Raw genomic sequence first — 13389 nt, forward strand, 5'->3', positions numbered from 1 at the left:
TTATAGCGACCACGAGGAGGTTACCCCATGTGACTCTACCCTCTGTAGCAACCGGGCCAATTTGGTTGCTTAGGAGACCTTGCTGGAGTCACTCAGCACGCCCTGGATTCAAACTCGCGACTCCAGCGGTGGTAGTCAGCGTCTTTACTTGCTGAGCTACCCAGGCCCCAATATGTAATTTTTTGTGATTTTCTCAATTGTAATTTTTGCTCCACTAATGACACAAAACCTGGATTTCCAAAATACTTTTCGGAACACAAATAGATTTGGTGTTTCCCGAAACCATAGTTCCAACGAACATTCGCAAACAGAATCACAAAGATGTGTGGTTGGAACTACATCTCCTCAACTGTGGTTAGAAGCGTAGTTTCTTGTTTGTTCCTGTTGTCTGTGTTTTTGAGTAATATCTGCCAAGATTTATTCTTGTCAGCATTTGTGACAGTATTTTTTTAACTTTGAGAATAGCTGTTGTTTATGATTTGTGATCCTTCAAAAGCACTTGAAAATTTCAGTCTTTGAAAATTGCGGCTTCCACATCAATTTTAGCCACGTCTTTAGCACATGACTTGTATGAGAAGTGGACTTAAATAAATAATGCTCTTGAGCAAAATAGGCAGCAGGTGCACAACAATAAATCAGTCACCCTCACCGCCTTTTTATTTAAATGTTTTTCATCAAAACAAACTTTTTTATATTTTCTTTTGACACTTACAGTACTGTGTTGCTCCAATCATTATACACTTTGGGACCAGAAAAGGGCACCTTTTCCATAAGAACCCTATTATGCAGTGCATTCTATATCTTTACATTAACTTACATTACAGAGTCAAGACATTCCATTCGATTTCTGAAGGAGTTCCCCACTTAACGTCATTAACGGCATTGTTGAATCAACGTGGTTTGAACAACGAATGTGCTGATTTGCGTAGTAACTGTAGTTTTTTCAATGATGCATTGTAGGCTACTATTGTGGTTAAGCAGTGAGCTACTGTACGTTGTTGTACTGGAAGCGCACCTTATTCGGTTATTTCAGTCTTTCACTACAGTTAAGACTGAAACATACTCTACGCAAGTACATAAATGCAGATGTTTCTAGCTATGCAAGCTCTATTTCTTGCATAGTTGGGTTCTGTAATTTGTCAGACCGCTATTCATACCGCAACCAAGTACGTGCTGCATTCTCAACATTGTCACAAGGGGCGCTATATCGGACATTAGTGTGAAATGTGCATGTCTACACTGAGTTTTCTATTTCAAGCCAAATACTGTCATGGCGGAGCAAACGGTTTGAAGAGAATATTGCTGAGCAAGTAAGTTCAAGTCAATATATTTATAGAAAATTAAGAGAATAAAAACACATCCAGTTTAAATGTGCTGTAAGTGACTTTATAACATGCAGAAAATGTCCCTATTACCTGACAGATATCACTGAAATAGGTGCCATGAAATATCACACTGTTTCTGTAATTAACCTAGGCTTGGTAAACAGCGGGAAAAAAGATGACAGTGGGCCACGGACAGATCCTTTGTTTAGCCAATTAGAATGTATAAGTGCTCTGTACAGTGTCCTGCTCTGCACAGTGCAAAGCGGGACCTGCCCCCTCCCGCCCTCCATATGCTCCCTCTCCGATTACAACGGACGTGTCTTTGAAGTACAGGGTTTTGGAAATAGGGGGCATGGCTAATTCAACAGCTAAATCCGGAGGAAGTTCCAGAATGGCTAAAATCAGATACAGCACCTTTAATGATACAGACATTTGAAGGTAACTCTGTCGCCCCCTGAAGAACTGAGGTTTGTTCCCCCAGTGTAACACAAGAACGCATGTTAAGCATTTTTAAACATACCGCACTTTGGCAATGCGGTGGCCAAACGCAAAATCGTATCTGCATTCACGTACTTGCGTAGAGTATTTTTCGACCTTTGAGCATCTTTGGCTGTTCTGTAATGTGATATGGGGTCCTTTTTGACCCACCTGTTGCCACCGTGATCAAGGAACACAGAGGAGACATAAGTGCTACTGTGAATGACTTCCTGAACAGGATTTATCGAGGTCTCAGCTTTAGCTTTCACCAAAACCTCAGGACCTGAGCCACCATTAAACCCTTCTGATGACTCCTCACAGAGCATGACTGCTGTGCATGGTGCCATTCATGCCTGGGGGGAAACGAGAAAGATGCATGATGGATATGTGCTAAAGGTAATGAAGAGAGATTTACAGATACTGTACGTAAAGATGGAGGCAAACTCGTCATTTCTGGGCAAAATAAAACGTAAGGAATATAAAGTATATAAATCAATTTCTAGCCTTTGGGCAGATTTTCTCTAAGAGTGCTATGCAAAGACTTCTCAGGCAGTAATACAACTTTTATATGACTATGATTTGTGAGTATAGCACTCAAGAGTGATGTAGGCTGATTGGCCTTCCTTTGATCTCTGATGTATTTAACCACGGACTAGTCTCACATAGTCAAACCAGAAGGTATTGCCTAAAAACAGACCAGTGGGCAAACGTTTGCTCGCTGGTCTGTTTTTTAACTCACTATACATTGCACTTTTTCACTATGCAAACTTAAAATAAAAAATATATATTTTTGATAGACATTTTCAGTCTGTTTGTCATTCAGTGACAGCATCTTTTGTGGATTTTATGGATAGAAATGCTTAAGATACATTTGAACTGTGTGGAAATCTAGCGGGAATACAGCAATATGGCAGCACAACTGGACTTGCCTCTCTGAAATTCACAATGGTCAATGGATGGCTGTGTCAGAGTGAACTGTAGCAAAAGTTTTCTCAACTTTTGGTTGCATTACTGAGCATCACTTTCACAAGCCCTTACGTTTTCTCCTCTATGTCCTTAAAACACACTGTTTGTATTGAAATCAGTGGATTCACAATGTTCTCTTTCTCAGCGTAAACTCTAGTCTGTTGACGCCCTAAGAACACAGACCATCAACATATTAATTAAGGAGCTATCCTCCATTCACTCCAACCTACCTAAAACATAATAATCAAACATCTTACCAGACAGCCACCCTACTTATGCTGAAACTGTCCTAAAAACCACTGGTGTAGAATTGGGGGAGACGGGGGGCACACGTCCCCCCCCAAGGCTGTGAAGGGGGGGAATGTTTGATATGATACAGTGTATAAATATTTAAGAGTATGCATTGAATTAGGAATGACATGATAATACGGTTTTACTATTAACCATAAGAATGTAGAATGCTTTATTTACACGTGGCAAAAATATTATATATAATGTATTCATATATAATATAAAAAAAGTTTTTCGTGAGATTTTGTAAGCCTAAATGGGAAAACGCTTGTGCCTGTGTGGGTACTGGAGCTGTTGCTATGGTTACGGATGGTGGCCACATGGTGCTTTAATGGCCAGGTGTCGCGAACTGAACGTGAACTTTCAATTCATGTGAAACTGAAGCTTAAACACACTAATTCCAAAATATAAGAGAGGAATTCGATCTACCAGACTCCTATCCATCAAAAAAGCGACTTAAATCGGCTGTTTGGCAGCATTTAAATGACTGACTGAAGACGACGGATGTAAAACGTGCAGACAGAAGTCATACTGTAGAAAGATACACATCCTATAAATGGGACAGGATGCTCCTCAAGTCATCCAGAAACAAGCCAGTTAGTTTAATATTTTTAGCTGTGGTGATTTTAAAGTGATGAATTTAAGATGCCACTTTTTGTATTGTTTAAGCATGCTGACAGCATGCGATGCATTTGCGTGTTACTATCAGCATGTAAACTTGAAAAGCGGCGTCTTCATTATTCATTCATTATCGTCCTCATTATTTAAAGCATTGCTTCTGTACAAATTCACCGCTTTCAACAATAAATATGAATTTTAGTCATGATCGGTGTAACAGGGTTTAAATGGGCAAGGAGGAGGCGAGAACCGGCTGAAAGTCAAAGTAATATTTAATGTAAACTTAAACAAAAAGACACAAGCACAAATGCACACACGGCAGCTGCGTGTGGCTCTCTCTCTCTCTCCCAAACTGCCGTATCGGGCTGCATTTAACCCTCTCCACGGCTGATTAGCCCGATTGGGGTCCGGGCGAGTGTAGTCACGGCCCGGCCCCACCCTCCTTCTCCTCAAACTCCTCTCTCCTTTGCCTCAGGCCGAGGAACTCCCAGTATGACGACAAAGATGTTTTTGTAAAATGGAATGTCCAGCTCACTCAAGTGTCACTTCGAAGCGCTGTCTTTGCACAGCTGCAGTACTTCGAATGCTTTGCGTTAATTGATTAATTTATATTTTCATAATAAAGCCTAATAATTCAAGATGGTTAGTCAAAGTATGTGACAATTATGACAATCGTGGTTTATTTAAACTGCAAAGGTTATGTGAATTGCTCCATAGGAATCCATTGTTCTTAATCAGAATCTCGTTTGAAACAAACATTCCCTCTGAATATTCTATCTCCACTGCTAAAAAAATAAAGCACTTAACTGTTCAGTAGTTCACAAATATAGATCTGTCTCTCTGCTACCTTTCTTGTCCAAACCCTTAAAAGATCTGCCTTCAGTCAACTTTTGTCATTCCTTTCACAGAACAACTTGCTGGACACCAACCAATCGGGCTTCAAAAGTGGACATTTTACCGAAACTGCCCTGCTCCCTGTTACTGAAGCACTAAGCCTTTCTATCAATAATTATCGGAACCTCAGATTAAGTTGATAGTAATATAAAAGTGTAGGTTAGATTGGCCTTAAAAAACTGTCAGAATTTAAGTTGGATGGGTGTTTTTACTGTAATTGCTACATATGGCCAGCATGCTTGAATACTTCACTACATTCAGAGTTTGTGTCTGTTGACGGTTTTAAGGGTGATTTGTTTCCTACCAAGTTTGAAACATCCTAAGTTAGAAGGTTATAGAAGTTTTATGTACTTTTAATACTTTCAGAATTACAAAGCATTAAGGTTTTGTGTGTTGTCAGTTTGAGGAGAGCTTTAAAATTTGAATCCTGTGTATCTTGATTACTGTAAGCTCAAAACAAATGTGATCTATATACATTCTGTATGTGGTGTAAAGAGAGATCAAACACTATTTCTACAACAAAATCAAAAATGTATAAGAAATTAAAGTTATCATGCATATACATTCATACATATATAAATGTAAACAGGATTTTAGGGATGGACAATTGAAGACGAAGTGTTGATTGTGCCTTACAGGTGGTTTGTGAATGACACAGCTTTTTGCGCTGAAAATACCATGCACAAAGGTGTAGCAGCTTTTGCAATCAACTGAACAGACAAACAGAACAATCATAACTACATTCAAGTTAAAATAGCACATCCACAAAAATGCATCTGTTACAACCAGGCATGAATTAGTGGATCTATGCAGCTATTTACTGGTCATTTCATGTGGCAGATAGCAACAATTTGACCTCAATGCTCGTGCAAACACACACACACACACACACACACACACACACACACTCCTCTATTGACTTCCATGCATTTAATGGATTTTATACAGATCTAACGATAATTTCTACCCCCTACCCCTAAACTTAACACTCACAGAAACCTTTTTGCATTTTCAAAAAAACATCGTTTAGTATGTTTAATAAGCTATTTCCCTCATGGGGACCGCTGGCTGGGCCTCACAAGGTAGGTGATCTCAGGTTTTACTATCCTTGTGGGGACATTTGGTCCCCACAATGTAGTATAAACATGTATACACACACACACACACACACACACACACAGAGAGAGAGAGAGAGACTCTCTTCTCTTACTCTGTCTTTCCTTTGTAACACCATAATAAGGTTTGACAATAACCATAATGTGGCATCATTGCAAAAACAGACATTTCAACAATGCCTCAAACAAATGAATGCTAAACTTTCACAAAAAAATTGTCTTCGATAATCTCTTAACATATCCAAATGCACAACTTGTGATAATGTCTGAAATCCTTTTCTCTACAAACAGGCACCAAAGAGTGGATCTCTATAGTCATTTAGTGGTTAAAACATGTGATTATCCTTCCCCACTCGGTAACATTTTATTTTGATGGTCCCAAGTAGATATTTAACTGACTGTCAGTGACTATTTAAATGACTATAAGTGACTTATCAGCTGGCTTGCTATAGCTAGTAAACAGTGTTTCAACAAACATTTAGTAGACTTTCAGTAGCCTGTATATAGATCTTTATTAATGACCTTTTAATGAACTGATGTTCTCAACAATAATGTAAGTAGGTAATTAATAGAGATCTATATACAGGCTACTGAAAGTCTACTGAATGTATGTTGAAACACTGTTTACTAGCTATAGAAAGTCAGTCGATAAGCTGTTATTTTGCTGCTGTTATACAGGCTATTGATATTGATATTAAGGGAAATTAACATCAAATGTGTTATTTTATATGAATGCTATTTATATGAATGAATGGTGTAAATTAGTAATTTAGAGGTATTAAAGTGGACAACAACTAGCTTTTTGTATGCACGTACAAGTATCTACTATCTAGCATATCTTTAAAAGTGTGGCCTTCAGAAGAAACTCATCCTATCTCGTACGGCGGCAATCTGAAAAGAATGTAATCTGCTGGCACTATCTGAAGCTCTCTAGAGTAGGAAGAGTGCCGTCTCTCTAGCGGTTTGTAAATGGACTCTAAAGACAAGCAAGAGCACCACGTGACCGCTGTGAAGTGGCCAGCAGCCTTCCCAAGTGGAGGCCTTATTTCTGAAGGAGAAAGGGATGGCGGGGAGCAGTGATGGCACCTTCGCTCTCTGGCCAGATCTGTAACATGAAAACATCTGTCCTTGCTGGCAACAGAGCTAAAGTGGATCTTTTTCAGGTGCTGTACTTCAGGAGGGTGGTGCATAGAGACATGACAGAATGGACTTTGCTCAAGAGGCTACTGGATGCTGTGCACCAGCACTCCACCATGATCAAATGGCTCTAGCTCACCATTATAGTGATTTTCTGTCTGCTGATCGTGGCCGTGGCGACAGAGGACGTCTACACGGATGAGCAGGAGATGTTTGTCTGCAATACCCTTCAACCAGGGTGTCCCAACGTCTGCTAAGATGCCTTTGCCCCCATCTCGCAACCTCGATTCAGGGTCTTGTAGATCATCACAGTTTCTACGCCTTCGCTTTGCTTTATCATTTACACCTGGCACAATCAGTCCAAGCAGTCGGATGGTGAACTGGCAAGGGAGATGTATGGCCACGGTTGTGATTCAGACAGTTGCTCCGTCAAGTCGCACAGGCACCTAGGCCACACTTTGGCTGACGTTCTTGAGGGCATCACCAACCAGAGCACCCAGAAAAGCTTCCCAGCATTGTGGGAGAGTGGTGCACCGACCAGAAGCTTTTTGGGGTGCTTTCCAAGTACTATGTCTTTCACGTGTTTCCATGCAGTTTTGGAGTTTGGCTTCATGATAGCACAGTGGCTCATATTTGGTTTCCATGTCCCTGCTCACTTTGTGTGTAGGGCTTCTCCTTGTATGCAGAGGGTCGACTGCTACATCTCATGCCCCACTAAAAAAAACATCTTCCTGATCTTCATGTTTTGCATTGGGGTTTTCTGCATCTTCCTCAACTTCTTAGAGCTCAATCATTTGTGCTGGAAGATGATCAAGAAGTCCATGCTCATCAAGGCCAGCTCTTGGAAGGGAGGATATGGCAAAAACCAAGACACCCAGTCCATGGCCTCCCTAACTTTCAGAGACGTGACCAGCACTACTTCTCTACCTACCTTAGATCTAGTAGTGGACCACCAGCCAGACTGGACTTGTGCTGGGAACTGCTCAACCAACAAAGAAAAGGATTCCCATGCAGACGCCTACAGAGGAACACAGTCACTCAAGGGTAAATCACAGTCAAACAAAGGAAGAGGGTCAAAGCAAAGGAGTGCTGAGGTTTGGATATAAACTCAAGTAATTATTCTTTTGGGCTTCTGGACAATTTTGACAAGTCTTAAATTATTAAATTGTTTGTAAATAACTGATTGTTGAATAAGTTTATTGAAGGCAGCTGCTATTCAATCATTTTAATGTATTTCTATGTATGAGATAAAAAGAATTAAACCAACCATAACATGAAATCAAGATTTCCACATCATTTATTTATGCAATATACAGTGTGTAACAATATATTCATTTACAACATCTATAAACCATATTTTCTTTATTAATTATGCCAGAGAGCAAAAAGAAATTGAATCACAGCCCTTTTCTTTCACTCAGTGATGTAGTGATGAACATAAGAATACGCTTTGTATACATTTAGTAAGAACACTTACATTTGTTAGTGTTTGGAAGTGAAGAGTCAGCTATTCTACATCTGAAGTCTGAGACCAAGATTGCAGGGGTGACACATTTTAAATTCAAGCAATTTACTATTGTTTTCACAATTATCTCCAGAAATGCAATAAAAGTCTGCCAAGCAAACACGCTAGTTTTTGTGCAGTGTAACAGCTCTGCTGCTACTGAAGTCTGACGAAGGCAGAGAACTGGCGAAGTGTGGCTGCAACAAACAGATTATATAGTTTACCTATTGTATCTATAATTTCATTATACCTGCTAGGTGTAATTTTTCCATGTTAAAATCCCAGTTCAATGTGTACAGATAACTTTAAGTTATTAATAGGTTAAGTTCCTGAAGAGTGTAAATACTGGGGCGCTTTCAAAACATTACCCTATTTGTTTGAGTAGTCCAAATTCTTGCTCAACCAATGACATAAATTTGTGGTGGGACTACCTGTTTGGTTGAACAATGGAAGGTGGGGTAAGTGTTTGGGAAACCTGCCTAAGTACGGAATACTCGTACTATTATGGTAGTATGATATTCCGAACATTGCACGTTTGTGGTGTTTGCTAAGGCTAGCATCACTATTATTATTGCTCATACTTAGGGTCGGGGATTAAAAATAAAAACCCTGATCCTAAGTATTAAACTTTGGCGTGTAACTCATCCCGCACCGTGTGAAACATAAGTGAATGAAATCTCAAATTGTGCAACTTATTGAGGAGAGCACTGTGGCAATGAGTTTTGCACGGGAAAGCACCACTTACATTTTCTCCAGAAAATGTAGAAAACAAGTCACTTTTGCAATTCTGTTTGGCGGTGCAGAAATTACAGTGTAATTTGTGACAAAACAACTCTCTTTTTTTCCCTTTTTGCTCTCTGACTGCTTCATTTGGCCAGGAAAATAAGAAATAAAACAGGGTGACAAGCCAAAAAGGAATGATTTGAAAAGATTAAAAAGATTTGTAATGGTCAATGGCAGTATCTGGCCGATATAGAAAAAAAAAAAACATTCATTCAAAGTTCCATTTCATGCACAAGAAATATACTGCTCAGAGTAACAAAATAATGTTTGACGTTGCTGGAATACAGTCTATTTTTGGTGGACAAACACTTCAGTTCATGGAGAGGAGATATATTTTGTCAGTTCAAGCAGTTTGTCCAGCTATATAGATTCAAATGCAGTCTTTTGCAATCGATAAGCACTGGAAAATTCGACTGTGGAGAGAATATTTAGTTAACATCTGCAAAATGTAAAATGTCATTCAGAGCACGACATAGGGCAAACAGTTACAAGGCGAGCAAAAGTTACCATTACATACAGTACGAAGTATATATATATATATATATATATATACTTAGCATAAAGTCCACTCCATAAAATAAGACTTTTATGTAATTTTAAGAATTCTGTATTTCTTGACATGGCAGAAAAAGATACAGAAGAAAGTGCAATATTCTAAAACCAAAAACACAACATAAAAAAAATGTAATGTGCACATCAATGGCTGTGTATCATTCGAAAGCTTTAGTGCAATGCAAACACTGTTCAAACTAAGCACTTGAAGGCGTGGGAGAGCGAAACCCATTAAAACACTCACAATACTTACTATGATTCCTAAGATCACAATAAGTCATGTAAACAGAGAGAGGGGGACATTCATAAGTGTAGCTGTCAAGAAAGTCACATTTTATAGAAAAAGTGTGTTTCAAAAAACACATAAGTCCACCGCAGGCAGGTAAATCCCATAATGAGTGGAGAAAATAAAAATAGAAATACAGCAACAGTGAAAAGACATATACACCCCATTGGATGCATCACATTTTCAAATGAACAGGAGAATGCTGCACTGAAGCTAAAACAGTTTATAACACATACATTTAAATAATTTTTAATCAGTATTTTTTATTTGTTTTACTTGAGGCAAAAGTGTGCAAGATTCTAAGACTTGATTTAAGTTTATTTTTCTTATCCAAGTAACTAAAATAAATGTTTTCTTGTTTTAAGAATAAACCGGTAGATCATAAAGTTCATTTATTTTTAAATGTAAGATATATTATCTAAAAACAAGTTTCAATAGTTTATTTGTTCTTTTGGATATTTTGATTGAAAAACAAGGCAAAAATACTGATTAAGATATTTTTTTTTCTTTTCAGTGTAAAAATCAAAGATGTTGTGCCATTAAGTCTGGGAAATGTACTAGGAAATAAATACTGAAAAGTAAAATGTTTAAAATTGTCTGTGGTAAAATGCAAGGCTTCCATTGGTGAAAATGCAGCAGAGGATGTCGGGTGAGTGAATGGTTGAGACAGTCTAGTTTGGCGTGACCCGTGGTTGTTGGCTCATCTCATTGGGGCAGGGGCACTAGGACCTCTACGTAGTTTATAGGGAAGAAGCCTGATTCCCCGTTAATCATGCCTTCATACCAGTTCTCATCAATTTGATTGGTAAGGATAATGATGTCACCTTCCTTGAAGCCCAGCTCACCTTCGTTCTCTGGCTCAAAGTCATAAAGAGACCGACAGCAGGGCTGGTCCATATGTGTCTCTATTTCTGCAATACGGAAAATATAACAGGTTAAAATCTACAGGTGCACAGACAGTGAAGAATAGCAATCAAGCCATGGATTTAAACAGTATTTAGAGGAATAGTTAAAAAAGGCATCATAAAAGTTGTCCATATGACTCATATTCTATATCATATGATAATTTTGTGCGAGTAACAGAAAGAAAATTATTATTCACTGATTATCTTCACATCCAGCCAGAATTACTGAGGGGAATGTGCCCCAGGGTTATTGAGAGGATGGGTATGTGGTGGTAATGGAAAATCCTGGAATAAATGAATTTGGAGCAGATTAGTGGACTTTGGACTGGGCACTGACAGCATGAGTGGGCCCCCACAGAATCTACCCCTGTGAATCACCAACAAAACCTCTGCAGATTTCCACAGAATTCAAACACCCATCAATGTGCGAGTAAATAACGGAACAATTTTTTCATGTTTGGGAAAGGTATTCCCTTTAATACATTCTGTAGGAAGAGCAGAAAGTGCACAGGTTAAGTGACTCTTGGCATGAAACCACTTAGGACGTGTGGATGATACTCATGTTTGCTATTACCATTGGGGCCTTCAGGCCATGTTGGAGTCATGGTTGTTTTGTGGGTGAACTGATCAGCTGAGATAAAACAAAAAACAAAACAAAAAACATGAGAGACAGACACATATGCACATGATCCAGCAAACACACACACACACACAGTTGATGAATGTGACAACCACAAGCAACCATGTGATAGATGTACAAGTTTTGCTCTGTACAATGTTTGCTCATGGAGATATTATACAATGGGGTCCATTTTCACTGAGACAACTAGTAAAAATGCTGTAAATGCAAAAAATTAACGTGTTAAACTTTTTTAATTAATCGCATGCATTAACGTGTTAGTTTTGACAGCTCTAATATATATATATATATATATATATATATATATATATATATATATATATATATATATATATATATATACACACACTGTATATGCGTGTGTGTGTTTTAGGGGTTAAAAATCTTTCTGTGAACCCCCAAAATATTTACATACATTTATATAGTTTTAAAATCTTGTGAAATCTGACTTAAAATCAGACAACATAAAACAGCAATAGTCATAATCTTCTTACAAACCGGTAATGGTACTAAAATATTTCCATAATAGAACATTTAACACCTACTTTGTCCATTAACAGTGTTGTTGACTTGGATATCTGCAAAGAATGAGGGAATGGAATATGTGAGCAACAAACAATGAAAACCACGTCTGAACATGGTTCTAAATCAATATTAAATAAAAAAAAGCATTAATGAAAACCATAGAAGCAACAATATATATATATATGGATGTGGACATACAGTATGTTTATGTATACTTTTGTTATTATGTAATCATTTTCTCTTGCATATGTGTGACAGAAAGTGCAGATCATCGAGTCATATACTAATGAATTTCTGTGTGAAATGCCTCTAGTCAACAGTATGATACCTGTGCTCTTGACTGATGATGTGTAGGAAAGCCCGTTGTGCTGGGTGTTCTCAACTGTCTCCAAACTTGACATGATCGACTTTGGCTTGAACTCTTTCTTGGGTCGACTGCTTGCTGTAGCTACCCTGTGAGAGCAGATGTCGATATACACCGATCAGCCACAACATTAAAACCACTTGCCTAATATCGTGTAGGTCCCCCTCGTGCACCAAAACAGCTCTGAACAGTTGAGGCATGAACTCCACAAGACCTGTGAAGGTGTCCTGTGGTATCTGGAACCAAGATGTAAGCAGCAGATCCTTTAAGTCCTGTAAGTTGCGAGGTGGGGCCTCCATGGATTGGACTTTTTGGTCCAGCACATCCCATAGATGCTCAATCGGATTGAGATCTGGGGAATTTGGAGGCCAAGTCAACACCTTGAACTCTTTGTCATGTTCCTCAAACCATTCCTGAACTATTTTTGCAGCGTGGCAGGGCGCATTATCCTGCTGAAAGAGGCCACTGCCATCTGGGAATACCGTTGACATGAAGGGGTGTACGTGGTCTGCAACAATCTTTAGGTAGGTGGTATGTGTCAAAGTAACATCCACATGAATGCCAGGACCCAAGGTTTCCCAGCAGAACATTGCCCAGGGCATCACACTGCCTCCACCGGCCTGCCTTCTTCCTATAGGGCATCCTGCTGCCATCTCTTCCCCAGGTAAACAACACACACGCACCGTCTGTTCACATGATCTAAAAGAAAACGTGATTCATCAGACCAGGCCACCTTCTTCCATTGCTCCATGGTCCAGTTCTGATGCTCACGTGCCCATTGTAGGCACTTTCGGCAGTGGACAGGGATAAGCATGGGCACTCTGATGGGTCTGCTGCTACGCAGCCCCATACGCAGCAAGCTGCGATGCACTGTGTAGTCTGACACGTTTCTATCATGGCCAGCATTAATTTTTCAGCAATTTGTGCTACAGTAGCTCTTCTGTGGGATCTGACCAGACGGGCTAACCTTCGCTCCCCACGTGCATCAGTGAGCCTTGGGTGCCCAT

At 39.2% G+C, this 13389-nt stretch overlaps 1 protein-coding gene and 1 pseudogene across 6 annotated transcripts in view; one reads left to right on the forward strand and one right to left on the reverse strand.

The window, feature by feature from the left end:
* The first annotated feature begins 6765 nt into the window (after window positions 1–6765).
* LOC127451018 (gap junction delta-2 protein-like) lies at window positions 6766–7929 on the forward strand (annotated as a pseudogene).
* A 173-nt stretch (window positions 7930–8102) lies between these two features.
* LOC127450959 (endophilin-A3-like) overlaps window positions 8103–13389 on the reverse strand; it is a 63960-nt gene continuing 58673 nt past the window's right edge. For all 6 annotated transcript variants that reach the window (XM_051715454.1, XM_051715464.1, XM_051715459.1 and 3 more), the window contains 4 exons: window positions 12347–12471; window positions 12039–12071; window positions 11428–11484; window positions 8103–10859 (listed from right to left, as the gene is read on the reverse strand). In XM_051715454.1, the coding sequence (XP_051571414.1) occupies window positions 10654–10859; window positions 11428–11484; window positions 12039–12071; window positions 12347–12471 (421 nt within the window). In that variant the 3' untranslated portion in view covers window positions 8103–10653. The remainder of the gene's footprint in view (window positions 10860–11427; window positions 11485–12038; window positions 12072–12346; window positions 12472–13389) is intronic.

The sequence above is a fragment of the Myxocyprinus asiaticus genome, chromosome 2, assembly GCF_019703515.2.
Source record: "Myxocyprinus asiaticus isolate MX2 ecotype Aquarium Trade chromosome 2, UBuf_Myxa_2, whole genome shotgun sequence".
In the NCBI taxonomy this organism is placed as follows: Eukaryota; Metazoa; Chordata; class Actinopteri; order Cypriniformes; family Catostomidae; genus Myxocyprinus; species Myxocyprinus asiaticus.